This window comes from Carassius auratus, chromosome 35 (assembly GCF_003368295.1).
Source record: "Carassius auratus strain Wakin chromosome 35, ASM336829v1, whole genome shotgun sequence".
Taxonomy (NCBI): Eukaryota; Metazoa; Chordata; class Actinopteri; order Cypriniformes; family Cyprinidae; genus Carassius; species Carassius auratus.
Window position 1 is genome coordinate 8,411,859 of NC_039277.1, and position 14,920 is coordinate 8,426,778.

A 14,920-nucleotide genomic window follows, 5' to 3' on the forward strand; every position below is an offset into this window, starting at 1 on the left:
TGACATATTGCATTAATTATATTTCACAGCAATGATTGTATTGGATTATTTTACTCAGCCCAATTTATATTCTACCAATGTACAATGTTTTTCAAGAATTTCATGTCTTTCAAACTGTATTTCTAGTGTTGGAGTGCCATAATTTTAGTTATGTTTTTAGTTATGTTTTAGTAATATTTGGGCTACACTGAAAAAAGCTTGGTGTAGAAACAGTTTTCACTCTGAAAGTGCTAGTAAAATTCACAAATAACTGCAAAGAAATGGCAAGTAAAAAAAATTCCAAGTAAAATTCCAAGTATATTCTTATAAAAAGTAGTTCAATAATCATGTGTATGCACATGGTTATTATTATTATGGTTTTCACTTTTTGACTTTTTGATGAGATGACTCCAATGACTCAGTTATTCTAAATGTAACCCCATAGTTTTATTGTCATCAGACTAATTTTGATTGTCCAATGGGTTGGTTTGTTTACAAAGATCTGGCAACCCTCATGCTAGTGAAAACGAACCGTTATGAACCGAAGTCATAAAACACATTCATTATCATTTTTTATTTATTTTTTGGTCAGTGTAAAGGGCAATAGTGCTGGTATTTCTGTAAACCTACATTCAGTTTGGTTAGTCCTGTATTTGGCATAATAGCTTCAAAATTGCCCTGAATGTCAAGATTGGTGCTAAAACCTTTATCGCTGCTTTGTGCATGTACAAAAGCGAAAAACACAAAATCCATTTAACCATGCGTAAATCCAGGCCAAACCTTGAGGACATCATCTATTACAATTATTAAAATTAAGGGACGCAGAATCCAGTCACGGCACTAGAACCTACAGAGTGTCAGTAGGCGTTTGGTATCAGTATAATTTATTTTTGCCTATAAAACAAAGTGTTTAGTATTAGTAATTAGTAATTCACAAAGAAGAAAAATGTATTACGATTTTCCATTGGCCCGATCCACATCAGAACTGGTTCTAGCAGAACACCAACCTGCTAGAACAGCTGAAGTCTTACTCTCATTGAACCTTCTCAGTTGAGTATCTTTCCATTCATCCCGAAATTTTCTTGTCAAGTCTCTTTCAAATGTCAGTTGCACTAAATGGGCCTTTCGCTGATGTAGCATGCTCATTTGATTGTTGGTGAACAAATGTTTCAGGGTAGAAAACGAGTTTTCGTATGTAGCTGTAGATGCTCCAAATGTCACATTTCATTGCAGCGAGTACACTAGGTATAGCTTCAAGCTTCACATCTTGTACGACTTGCGCATCCAAGAATGTGCTGTCATACTTTGGATCAAAAGCTGAAAGAGCTTCAATTAACTTGCGATTTCTTTCTCCTAATCGCTCCGAGATTTCTGCAAGCACAGCATCCAAAAATATGTAGTATAATCATCTGAGCTCTTTTTGATTTCCCAAAACCTTAAGCCTGGCCAATGCTTTCCACCAGCAGATATTCTTGAAGGCCTTTGTTGATGGTCCGCTTTCATTTGGGAGCTCTTGGCATTTCAGTGTCGTCAGGATTCTTCCACTGCTCTAAGAAGTCAGATTCACTGTGCAATTTCTTAAGTCATTCTAAACCACATGTAACTAATTTGACTGCACTTAGAAGGTCCATGTCCTCTGACTGCATCAGTTTGTTTGGAACATCAAGCAGCTGTAGAATCTTAAACACCATGTGGGCAAAAAACTTGAAGCTTATCTCTGATACTTTACTAATCAGGCCAGCTGCTTCCATGCACACCTCCATCTCGTATCTGCAGTTTCCATTGATCTTGGCTAACAGCTCAGTAATTCTTTTCAGGAATTGTTTTGACCATTTGAAGATGCCATGTCCATCACTGTTCAAGTAATCTCTTAAGCTGCTGCCCTCTGTACAAGACAGCAACGTTAGGCTTCTTTATCAATTTATAAAGCAAGTTACACATATTAAAGACGTCTTCAACCACAGGCTCTGTGGATATTGCATGAACTACCACAAAATGGAGCTGATGATTGAAGCAATGCATGTACGTAATCACTCTTCGTAATCTGTCCTGCAAAATTTTCTGTACTTCTCCGTTTTTTCCATGAGACAGGCCCCGTCATATACCTGGCTCCATATTTTAGAAGTACTGAGCCCATTCTTTTCAAGCTCTGTAATTATTGTGTTGCTCAGGGTGTGGACATCCCCTTTTTAATGTGTTGTCATGGAAAGACATCACCCTGTGACTTGATAATTGTCCTTAATAAAGCAAACAAAATATTTTCCATACCAGTTGGGTCACGTGTGCCATCTACTTTGATTGTGTACCATGAGTCTTTTGTAAGCAATTGTAAGAAGCTCCCTGATAGGCTTGCGTTACTAGGAGACAAATCTCCGCCTACCACCAGTCTGACAGTCATGCCAGATTTTTGCCTGATATTTTTTGTGGTTATGTTATGATTAAAACTCGGTTCAAAACTTAGTGTTGCCCCTTCCAGTGCCCTGTGCGAGCTGCCTCTGCCCCTATTTGGTGTAGGCTGGGGCTCGGAACAAGTATTTCCACTTACCATTGTCAGAGCACTACCACACTAAGTGAGATTGAATAACACTGGGAAAATGAACCCGTTCCACTGGGATCAGGGAAGCTGCGGAAGCCCCATCCTTCTCAAAGGAGTTTTCAGAAGCGAATAGACATATAGCATATGTTTAGGTGTATATGGAGAAATTGGAGGTGATTGTAACCCTCTTGGGAAAGCAAAAGTCTGCCAGGGAAACACAGGCTCTAAGGCTATACTGTGGACTATACACATGCAAGTACTGCTTAGGTCTCAATATCAAAACCAGCCTTACAGTTCCTACAGATTCATCATGAAGGCCTGGCGCTGGACGTTCTGCCATGTCTGGCTGCCTAGGGTGATGGAGGATCTTGACAGGGTCTACATTACAGACACTTTGGAGCAGTTTTAGCAAGCCGACACTAAACGGGGCCTCTCAGTGCCACTGCCCATTTGACGTGAGAACACAGGAGGATATCGGCTCTACACGAAGGCTATAGAATCTAGAGAACGTGTAAGGGGTAACCCAGCCAGCAGCCCTACAAATATCGGACAAATACAGGAGGATGCAACACTTATTCTTGAGTGAGGTCCAGGACCAGGTCTGAGTGGGCCAATAAGGTGAAACTAGCAAGACTTGTTCCTTTTTCTCCCAGACATTGCACAGTGTCTGTGCGGGAAGGCTCACCGGGGGAAATGCTAATTTGAACAACAGGGAAAGGAAAGGTCTCTGGAGAAGCAAACAGGTCTACCTGAGTGGCTCCGAAACATCTCCAAATCAGCTGGACCTTCTGGGGATGGAGTCGCCATTCTCCCTGGAGCATTGCTCGAGACAGCTCATCGGCTATACGGTTGAGCAGGCCCGGAATGTGACCTCAGACCCTTCCGACTCCAAAGGACGAGGTGGCAGGTGAGTTGTGACGTGACAGGAGCACAGACCTCCTTGTCGGTTGATGTACCCAAAGGTCACTGTATTGTCCATTCAGACCAGCACATTCTTGCCTTTGAGATGGTTCAAGGCAAGGTGCACTGCTAACAACTCTAGGCAATTGTGCCAATGCAGCTGTGGGCCCATCCAAACCCCTGAGACTGTATGCCTGTTCTACGTGGTCCCCCAGGCGGTGGTGGAAGCATCTGTGGAAATAACAGCATGCCTGGAGAACTGTTCTAGGGGCACCCCTGCCCGCAGGAATGTAAGATCTGACCACAGGGGGAGGGTTTGGTGACAGGCCAGTGTAACTTGGACCCGGTGAGTGCCGCACTTCCACGACCATCTCGCGGCTCAGCCATAAAGCCAGTACTGGTGCGGTGTCATATGTAACAGACCGAGCGGTGTAAGTGCTGCTGTGGCCGCCATATGCCCCAGGAGCCTCTGATTTTTTTTTGACCTGGTAAGCTCTTTATGCACTCCTGGGAAGAAAGGCCCTTGGGCGGGGAACAGGCCACCCCTAGATACCAATCATCCAGCCTCAAGAGTTCGGGACGCGGTAGAAGTTTCCACTTGAGCCCTACCCTTTCAGTGGCCCAGGAAAGAAAATAACCATCATCTCCGTATCCAATTCAGGCTTTGCTACCATCCCGGAGGGTGGCAGCGTGGCTGAATCTTCATCGGTGAGCTCTCCCTCCGATGCTGAGATTGACATCTGGTCAGGAGAATGTCCACTGAATGCTGCTGGTATGCTCATTGAAGAGGGCCCAGCATGTTCCGTCAGTTGTTCCACTGGATTGGAGGTGCTGGAGGAGTGGTGGGCCCCAGAGGGTTGGTTCCCTGTGGGGTTTGCTACCACTGTAACTCTCAAACCACCTGCGCTACTGCTGGAAGTGGTTCTTATCTGTCAACCACAAGAACGAGCCCCAAATTGTGGCAGCGGCAACAGGACTGCAACAGTCCCCTGAAGGTAGCGGAGCCTGGTTCGCAGCTCCAAGATGGTCATCTTCTTGCAGTAGGAACATGACAGGGGAGATGGCCGCTTGCAAAACGACAGGGGGTAGTGCAGCCTGAAGTACGCCATCCACTCGACTCTGGAAAGACCACCGCTGAAGCACCATCTCGCCAACACAGGAAGCTTCCGAGAGTGTGCTGAACTCATAGTTCATGACTGGACACACAGTTGAGCAGAACAATACAGTCGCTTGCCTCCGAAGCGAAAAGCCAATATGCATTGCACCTGCTGCCTTATTAAACTCACACTGTGATCAGCAGCAGCTGGATGCAATAATTGCATGGCAATGTGCATTGGCTCACTTAGTTTACACTCAGAGTAGATTGGTCTACCGAAGCGATATCCCAATTTGTCAGTCACCAACGTGACGTTGAGAGTGACCGACTGAAAGGGAACTTTTTTGTATAATTCAGTATCCAGAGTGGATAATTTATATATTGAGAGCATTTGTCAGCTCATGCAGGGGCCATTCAGAGCAGACCAGCAGCATGCTGTCCATGTCAATGAGGTCTGTAATACCTACAAATATTGAACCTTGATACTCAGATGGAAGATTAAGCTTTGAATCTGGCTCATGAAAATCATGTCTCTATAGTCAACTAGACAGTGTATGTTGATTGTTGCTTTGATTTCATGGATGTCAGTATGATTTGTCTTGCATACATTTAGTTATGTAATCCTATGTAAATGAGTGATGTCATCACAAACACTAATTTGTCAGCTAATCCAAGTTTGAAGGGGCCTGCATTATAGAGATATGACTTAGTGTGACCGTTTCCATCCTTTCGTGCCTCACAGTTCTGTCCTGAGTGCTGAGGATTCAGTTATAAGCCCCTGGGTACTGAAGAAAATGACTTTACTCTCTCATCCATGCTGAAACAAATTATGAAAACTCCACAGACAGAAATATCATATAGTCGTGCGGGAAATAACTATTTTAATGTATGTCTCTGGCAACTGTCGTAGGCGGTAATAGTCAATCTGTGAAAAGTGGTTATCTGAAATGGCTGCTCGTATCTACTCAATTACTTGGTGCGTTTACAAGTTGAATGTATTGAACTTGTGTTCCCAGTAAAGAATTTGTATGGAAGAGTATGGAATGTTTTGATTGAATATGCAGCCCTACTCAAAAATGTCAAGTCTCTGATTATGTGTGTATCTCATTGAAAATATAACACCAGCTTGGGAGAAAACACATCAGTCTCCATAATAGTTAGATTTTCACTTGATACATATACAGCAGCATGATTTTCTTTGTCATTAAAACTACACTGTCAGAAAATTTTTGCCAAAAGTATACTTTTAGCTGTACAATAGCTTGTCACTGGGGCAGTAACCTTAATGGAACACCTTTGTACCTTCTTTACACCAAAATGATGTATACCTTAGAGTAGTAATATGCATGGTACTAAATGTAAAATTTTAGCACATTTTTTCTGAGAGTGCAATTATAACCAGAAACAATTTGGACATTTTAGGGTGAATATCGTCATGCATAATGCATCAGATTTTGTTTGTTTCCAGATCGCTTTACTTGATAATTGTGCTGGCTGATTCTCTGTTCAAATTCTATTCCATCCAAGTCAAAAAGGAAATAATGTAATAAATTATTTAAATAACGTATAGGTGTACATCACGGTAAAATGATGGATAGAGGGCAGCCAGACACAATTAACAATAAACAGTATAGTGTGCAGGTTATGGTCATGTGATCATAAGAATAATATGTATTTCTATTTTCTCAGGACAGTCAGCAGAAGTGTTCTAGCAGTTTTGAATGCGCTGATGAGGTAAGACATTTCACCTGCACAATTATCAAACATAATTATAGGTCTTTCCTACCTTAAAACTTCATATTTGTCTACCAATCTAACAAGAACGGTTCTCAGAACGTTGGCAGACTTTCTGGAAAGGTTCTTTTAAAGTTATTAACAAATGTTCATCATGAACAAATAATTTAAATAACATCAATACAATGTTCATTCAGAGCTATCTTGTCTTTACAAATTTTCTCAAAAAAGAAAAGAAAAGAAAAACTTTTATTTATTTGCATGTATACATCAATCATGGAATGTTTTAATTAAGTTTTTTTATTATTTTTATGATACTGGTTGTTTCAGAACTTTCACAGAAAATACACGAGAAAGATTCCTACAAAAAAAATTAAAAGATTGTGAAAAAGAAAGAAAGAAAGAAAGAAAATATGTTTTGAGTGTTTAGAGAACATTCATAAATAAAGTTTACATAGCTTCATGGGAACATTAGCAAAATGTTCTTAGAACATATTTTCTTTAGCTGGATAGGCGTATGTATTCTGGGCAAATTATTAAATGCAAAGTTCTTAAAGATGTAAATTATTAGTACCACTGTATCATAATTCAATCACTATGGGTCTACTATCACTATCATTTTATTTATTTTTTATTAACTTTGTAATGATGCTGCACTCATTTCTAAGATGAAAAACTGGTAAATTTACAAAAATATATAAATTCCACATATTTAAATTTTCTTTCTTTTTCTAATTAAATGTTCTTGCCAATTATTTCACAGTTGATTCCGGTGTCCAAAATATCACTTTACATCTTTTAGACTAACTTCAATGACATTATGCACCAGGAAGAGACATCATTCAGGAAAACAACAACAACCACAACACGAAGTCAAAGTCGTAAAAATAATCATGTTAAAATTAACCAAGTTTAAGTGTCCGAACACATTTATGAAAGTCTCCAATAAGCTTTTATAGAAATACCACAAACATCCCCATTTTTAAAAATTAGTGAGTACTGAGCAACAGGAATGACCTATAATCCTAATATTTGAACTGAAAAAAAAAAAGCTTGTAATATTTCCTCAGAATGTGCTGAACCCCAATATGGAGGGATCCATTGACTCGGTGGGCTCTCAACAGGCTGACAACAACAGAGCCAGACATTCATCTGTGACTTCAATCAGTGTTTCTGCCGCCATACTGACACTGGCCTTTGCACTGGCCAATCAGGTTCTGTAAACACAGCCTGACTCTACAACTTCAGGAAGCATCTGGTGGATTCTTCTGACCTCAATCAAAGAAATTCTCTAAAGTGACATTGATCTCGCTCTCTCTAAGTGTGTGTGTATGTGAGCATCACACACCATCTTTGAAAACCAGTCAAAACAAAAAAATACAACAAATCCTTCGAAGGAGCTTCTAAAAGACTCGAAACACCACTAGGAACCACCGGCGGCAGACACTAAACACAGAGAACTTCTACAAACATCTTCATATGCCAGAAGGAAAGTAGCCCACTGTGTTTTTCTATATCATGACAAACGGTTGATCGAGAACAGGCTATAAAATGCAATCATGTGACCCACTGATGAACTCTCTCTGTATATTTACCTAGAGAAATCCATTCATTATAAAAAAAAAAAAATAAGTAAAAACTCTATGCTATCTCCCCCGCGCACATCAGTACAATACTGCTCACTGCCTTGGTCATTATCAATAATTCCATGTAAATTTTTCTTTTGTTCAATGAAAAAAAAAAAAAAAACATTTTGTTCCCTTTTTAATTTTCAAATTTGTTTCCGGCAAATTACAAGTGTTCATCCGCGATACATTTGGATCCTGTAATCTGGCGAGATTTGGATCATACTGCCCTGTGTACAATGTGTATAATGATGTTTGTAAGTATATGAGATTCTTTTTTTTCTTCCTGTTTTAACTCTAAAGAACCTTTAGTATTTGCAGAAAAGCCGGTGCGATGTTGGGAACTGGAACAAAAATGGAGAACCAGGTGAATCAAATCACCATGGAGAGCCATCAAGGCCAATGATGTTTGTCTTAGGCTGTTATTATGTATACTAATTTCTTTCTTGACAAAAGGCTTGGATTATATTCAAAGAAAAATGCTCTGGGGAGAGCGGAGCAAAAGATACATTTGCGGAGAGGGTCAATTGTTGGTGTATTTTATAGTGTGCAATCTATCGTGTGGCCTTACTTTTTTTTCTTTCTTTGCTCTGTTCCTCTCTCTTATGTAATGGTTTCAGACCGTACACTTGCATAGTACCGCAGAGACAGACTGAGAGGATTTCAGACGTTCAAAAATAGTGGCTCCTATGACTCAAAAAGGTTTTGATTCATTTGTGATGCTTAAAATGAGGCAAGACAGAGGCTCAAGAATGTGTCGGAAATATTTGTTTAGAGGTGAATAAAAACATCCTAGTAATGTCTCAAAGAGTCTTGACTTTAATAGTATCTATTGCAGAATTCAATTAGGTCTGAGTGATTATCTCACAATAAGTTCGGAAAGACTTCCTGTAACTTGGACATTTTTTTAACAATATTTTAATGAAAAATGCTTTCCTAGTTTTTATCAGAAACTACCAACTTGATCTTCACCTAAAATGATGATCTTCACCTAAGCTGATGATTTCAGGTGCCTTGGTTCTGGTGGTATTTTTCCATTCATTTATTGCAAAGGGACTTTTTTACGGTATTTGTTAAGAAGTTATAAGCCATGAAACAAAGTAACCAGCTATGAGGTGATTCATAACATAAGAAAATATAATTTGAAACAAAAGTGTTGATGGAGGTAACAGCTATAATGAGGGAAAGAGGTATAATCCAATGAAACATTAAACAACTTAACATAAAACAATGGATAACTATAGAATTGTTGCTTGAAACATGTAAATTAAATATATTTTAAAAAATTGTTTATCTTTATTGCAAAAACTGCACACACACACACACACACACACACACACACACACACATATACATACATATATATATTTAAAACAGTTGGGGGTCCACTGTTTTATCACAAGTAATAATAAATAAATAAACTAATTAAAATGGTTAAAAATAAAAGTTAAAAGTTAATTTTAAAAATAAGCTACCTCAGTTGATGCTGCAATAATATATATTTGTGGTGAAACAGATTTAGCAAGCACTTCATTGTGTTGTTCAGTTTGACCTCCATTCTGATTTACATGATTCTGAAGCTGCAGTTGACATAGTGATACAAGCACGGGACAAAACATGACATGTCAAAATAGATATGTGCAATGTAAAAGCAGACTAATAGATTATTATAAAAATATTTGGATCAATATATATATATTTTTTAAACTCGATTCAAATTATTTGTAAATGCCTTGTAAATAATCTTAAATGTCTCACTGCTATTTCTTGTATAGTGGAGCTTTTGCTTTCATATTACATCTGCACTTTATTAGGAAACCCTCACTAATTTCAGAAACTCTGTGATTTGATTCTTCATTGTCCATTTCAACTACAAGAGCAGGTTAGAACTAGATCCATATGCCAGCAAAACAATACAATCAGTTTTGTTTGTGTTTTTTTTGAGACAGTTTTCATTACATATTACATCAATAACATAATTAAAGTAAAATATGTAAATATATTTAAATAAAAAGATTTTGAATCACACACAAAAAAACTTTTGCATAGAATAAGTGTATATGAAATATATGTAGATTAACTGCTAATCTCCTTATATCAGTTTATACAGTCTTACAAATTGAATACTAATTTTTGACACACCAGTTAGCTTTCTAATGAAAACATACTCAGAATATATTTAAAAAAAAACTGTTGATATGCACAGATAGTGGAAATCCATAATACTTATTCTCAACTTTCTGTGCAGATCTGCCTTTCATTTGATGTAATCACTTAAGCATAGTCATATGCAGGTATGTGTGAACTCATCCATTTAGCTTCCATTCAGCCACAAGCACTGCCTGCAGCCCTTCTGGGAGTTCATCATGCCTGCTGGTTAACATCAGCTGATATTTTGCATTGCACTGCATGATAAAGTGCCAAATAAAGAAGAGCTTACAGTATGCAAAACTATAGCAAACGTCAAATAATAACACTGGGATATTAATGAAAGCTCATTAATATGCATTCGTAAGTACACATTTTACAGGTCAAGTAATATGGCTTTCATATTCACATGTAGTTGTTACCTGGTGCTGGGTGATGGTCAGTCTGGGTGACAATCACTGCCTCACGTGTCTGGGCAAACATGCTGAGGCGGAGTTCATGGATGAGTCATGTTCTCATCGCAGGAAGATGACCGTCTCTGAGCTCCAGGCCAGGCTCCATTTCTTCAAGGGGGCGGAGCTGCGCTGCCGTGATCTAAGGTTTGTCCTGGCGGCTGACAGATGAGAACTATTTCCAGCAGTGGCACGGGTAGTTTTGAGGATCACAGTGGTGGCAAACCCCTCTACTCAGGGAACCAGCCCTCGGGGGCCACCATACCTCTAGCGCTTCGATCAAGCTGAGTGGCCAAAGAACTGTGCTGGGCCCTCTTCAAAGAGCGCACCAGCGGTATCTTTCGGTGCCCCTTCCGACGACTGGATGACGATCGCTACATTGGAGGGAGGGATCTCTGGGGAAGATTCGGCTGCGCTGCCGCCTCCAGGACAATGGCAATGCCTGAATCGGATCCAGTGATGACAGCTATGCTTTCCTGGGAATACTAGAAGGTAGGGCTCAAGTGGAAAAATCCACTGCGTCCCAAGCCTTCAAGGTTGGACGACTGTTTTTTTTCGGGTTGGCTCACTCTGGTTCTCAGCACCTCGCCTTGGTGCCTTTCTTCCCGGAAGTCCATGAAGAGCTCATCAGGTTGTGGATGGCATCTTTTACTGCCAGAAATCAGCCTGATAGTTTATCCTCCCTCACCACCATTGGCAGTAGTGCAGTGAGGGGGTATACCCATTACCCTTACTTCATTGTACCCAAGAAAGGCAGTGGGTTATGACCAATCTTGGAGTTGCGAGTCTTTTACAGGGCCCTTCATTGGTTAACATTCAAGAGGTTGATGCAGAAATGTATCTCCAAGATTGGTTTGCAGAGATTCACTTGAAGAATGTGTACTTTCATGTCCAGATCTCTGCACAACAGACCTTTTCTGCGGATTACGTTTGAAGAACATGCACATCAGTATAAGGTCCTGCCCTTTGGGCTGTCCCTGTCCCGACGTCTCTTCATGAATGTCGTGGAGGTGGCTCTTGTTCCCCTCAGAGAGCAGGGTATTCACATCCTCAACTATCTCAACAATTGGCTTATACTATCACAGTCTTTGGATCAGTTGTGCAAGCACAGGAACCTGGTGCTCCAGCACCTCAGCCTGTTGGGTCTTCAGATCAACTGGGAAAAGAGCAAACTCTCCCCGATGCAGAAGATCTCTTTTCTCGGTATGGAGCTGGATTCAGTTGAACAGACAGCACGCCTCACAGAGGAACATGTATAGTTGGTGCTGACCTGCTTTAATTTGTTCAAGTCCAGGATGGTGGTCCTACTGAAACCACTTCAGAAGCTAATAGGGCAATTGCAAATAAAACTGCTTCAGCATTGGATTCATATCCAAGTCCTGAGGTGGGCATGGAAACGTGGCACTCAGCAGGTCAAAGTTACAATGACCTGTCATCAAACCCTCACCCCGTGGTCAGATCTCCAGGCAGGTGTGCCCATGAAAAAGGTCTCCAGGCATGCTTTGGTTTACATGGATACCTCCACCACTGGCTGGGGGGCCATGTACAACGGGCATGCAGTGCACTTACGAGGCAAGCACGTGCTGGTCCGAACAGACAACACAGTGACCATTTTGTACATCAACCAAAAAGGTGGTTTGCACTCCCATCACGTCACAACCCGCTTCCCAACTCCTCCTGTGGAGTCAGAAGTTACTGAGGTCACTTCATGCCATTCACATCCCTGGCCTGCTCAATCGTACAGCTGTTGAGCTGTCTTGAGCTACGCTCCCGGGAGAATGGCAACCCCATCCCTGTACAGTCCAGCTGATTTGGAGATGTTTCGGAGACCTGTTTGATTTTCCAGAGACCTCTCACTGCCAGTTGTCCTTGGAACGGGCGCACTGACATACAGCTGGCTGTAGAGCCTATGTAGGTATCCTCCTGTACTCTCACCGAGGGTTTAATAACCTCAAATTTCTCCATATACACCTAAACGGATGTTATGTGTGTATTTGCTCCCGAAAACTCCTTCGGGAAGGATGGGAATTCCGTAGCATCCCTGTTCCAAGCGGAACGGGTACGTTTTCCCAGTGTTATCCAATTTCACCCATTGTGGCAGTGCTTTGACACTGGTGTGTGGAACTGCTTGTTCTGAGCCCCGGCCTACACCCAATAGGGGCTTAGGCAGCTCACACAGGGCACTGGAAGGGGCAGCACCCATGGCGCTTTGATAGGGATCCCAATTTCGTTGGTCACCGACGTGACATCGAGAGTGACTGACTGAAATGGAACATCTCGGTTACGTATCGTAACCCTCATTCCCTGAAGGAGGGAACGGAGATGTCACATCCCATTGCCATAGTTGCTGTACCACCGCAGCAACAACCTGGTATGCATTGCACCTGCTGCCTTATTATACACACACTGTGATCAGTGGCAACTGGATGCAATAATTGCATGCCAATGTGCATTGGCTCTTTACATTTATACTCGAAGTAGATTGGTCTATCGAAGCGATATCCCAATTTTGTTGTTACATATGGTAACCCTCGTTCCCTGAAGGAGGGAACGGAGATGTCACATTGGTGACCAACGAAATTGGGATATCGGCTGGGTCACCGACTCGGATCCTCAGCGAAAACGTCCCAGGTTATGAATGTAACCATGGTTCCCCGAAGGGAATGAGACACTGCATCCGAAAATGCTATGGAAACGCCCTTCAGCGTGACCAGCTCTGACTAATATGTGAAATCAGTCTCATGAATGGGCATGACGTCAAGGCAGGTGACGTAGCGCCCAGGAAGCTAAAAAAGAATGTGAGGTGGAACGAGCGTCAGCTTCTAGGAATTAAGCGAACTCTGGCACGGATGCTGGAAGTATGGCTTTTAGACACAGCATCTCGTTACCTTTTTGGGGAACCATGGTTACATACGTAACCTGGGAGGTTCCCCTTCAGGACCTTGAGTTGCATCCGAAAATGCTATGGGAATGAGAATGCCCACACCGCCAGACTTGCAAGTCCCTGCCTAGTGTGTATTCAAGGAGCTAAGGCAAGAGAAAGAAGAGCCGCGAGTGGCTTGCAGATCTAAAACCATAAAATCTGATGAATGTGAGGGGCGTGGACCATCCAGCTGTGTTGCAGATGTCCTGTATAGACACACCTGACAAGAAGGCCTTGGAGGCTGCCATACTTCGGTTCAAGTGTGCCTTGACACCCAATGGTGAGGGGAGATCATTAGACTCAAGGTTTTAGGATAGTATCCTGATCAACCACTTAGCATAAGCTTCTTCTGGCCGGAGGCCTCAGCCTCAGTGCACCGCAGAGGAAACATGTAACCAGAGGGTGTCTGCCCACTGAATGGAAACCAAGAGGGGCCTGGTAGGCTGTAATGGCCGCCACATAGACACTCAGGGTGGAATGGGTCAACCCTGCAGAGAGAAGGGCCTGCAGGGACTCCAGAACTGTCCCAACTGGGCAAATAACTAGGTCGAGCTGGCAGTCTTCGCATCAGGAGGTGAAAATATTTCACCTCAAGGTGTACAGTATCCTCATGGAGGGAGTTCTGGATTGGAGTTTGCCCTGGGACCACACAAAGATCTGGTACGCTAGTTTGTACAAAGCACAGACCCCTTGGTGGTTGCTATAAGAGACCACTGCTGTGTTGTCGGTGCACACCAACACATTGTGACCTCTTAGGTCTGGGAGAAAGTAAAGTAGTGCTCAAGCATGGCCAGCATCTTCAGGCAGTTGATATGCTATGTCAGATGACGGCCACTCCACAGACCATGGGCAGGGTGGCCACTCATGACCACACCCCAGCCGGTGAGGGACGCATCCGTCACTTGTATTAAGTGGCGACAAGGAGCTCCAAGCACCGGGCCCTGAGGCAAGAACCAAGATCTCCTCCACATGTCTAAGGCACATAGGACCTCCATGTGACCTTGAACATGCTAAGCAGGTTTCCCTTCATGGAGAACCCCTCGGTCTTGAGCCACCACTGTGCAGAGGTATCAAGTTGGACGCAGCTGCCATCAGACCCAGCAGTCTAGAAATGTTTGACAGTGAGTGACTGGCCTTCTCTTACTCTCGTGACTGCAGTGAGGATCGGCTCGATCCAAACAGTGGTCAAATCCCACACCATGCCCAGATAAGTGGTTCTCTGTACTGGAAAAAGCACACCTTTCTTGGCATTTAGTCTTAACCCCATGTCTTCCGTGTGAGCGAAAATGACATCTAAATTCCGAAACGCCATCCATTCTGATTGATTTAATATCAATCAATCATCGCACCATTTGCTCAAATTGTGAAAGTGTGAGGTGAGAATGCAAGGCCAAAAGGAAGAACATGTATTAGTAGGCTTTTGCTCCCAAAAAACAATTTCAGGAACTTCCTATTATGGGGAAAGATGGAGATTGCATCTTTCTAGATCAATCGTGACACCAGTCCTCAGACGTGATTGTCTGCTTT

At 42.1% G+C, this 14,920-nt stretch overlaps 1 protein-coding gene across 2 annotated transcripts in view; it reads left to right on the top strand.

Moving 5' to 3' along the window:
* LOC113054266 (GDNF family receptor alpha-2-like) overlaps positions 1–7,994 on the top strand; it is a 63,473-nt gene extending 55,479 nt beyond the window's left edge. For both annotated transcript variants that reach the window (XM_026219688.1, XM_026219689.1), the window contains 2 exons: positions 6,201–6,245; positions 7,316–7,994. In XM_026219688.1, the coding sequence (XP_026075473.1) occupies positions 6,201–6,245; positions 7,316–7,468 (198 nt within the window). In that variant the 3' untranslated portion in view covers positions 7,469–7,994. The remainder of the gene's footprint in view (positions 1–6,200; positions 6,246–7,315) is intronic.
* Positions 7,995–14,920: the final 6,926 nt, after the last annotated feature.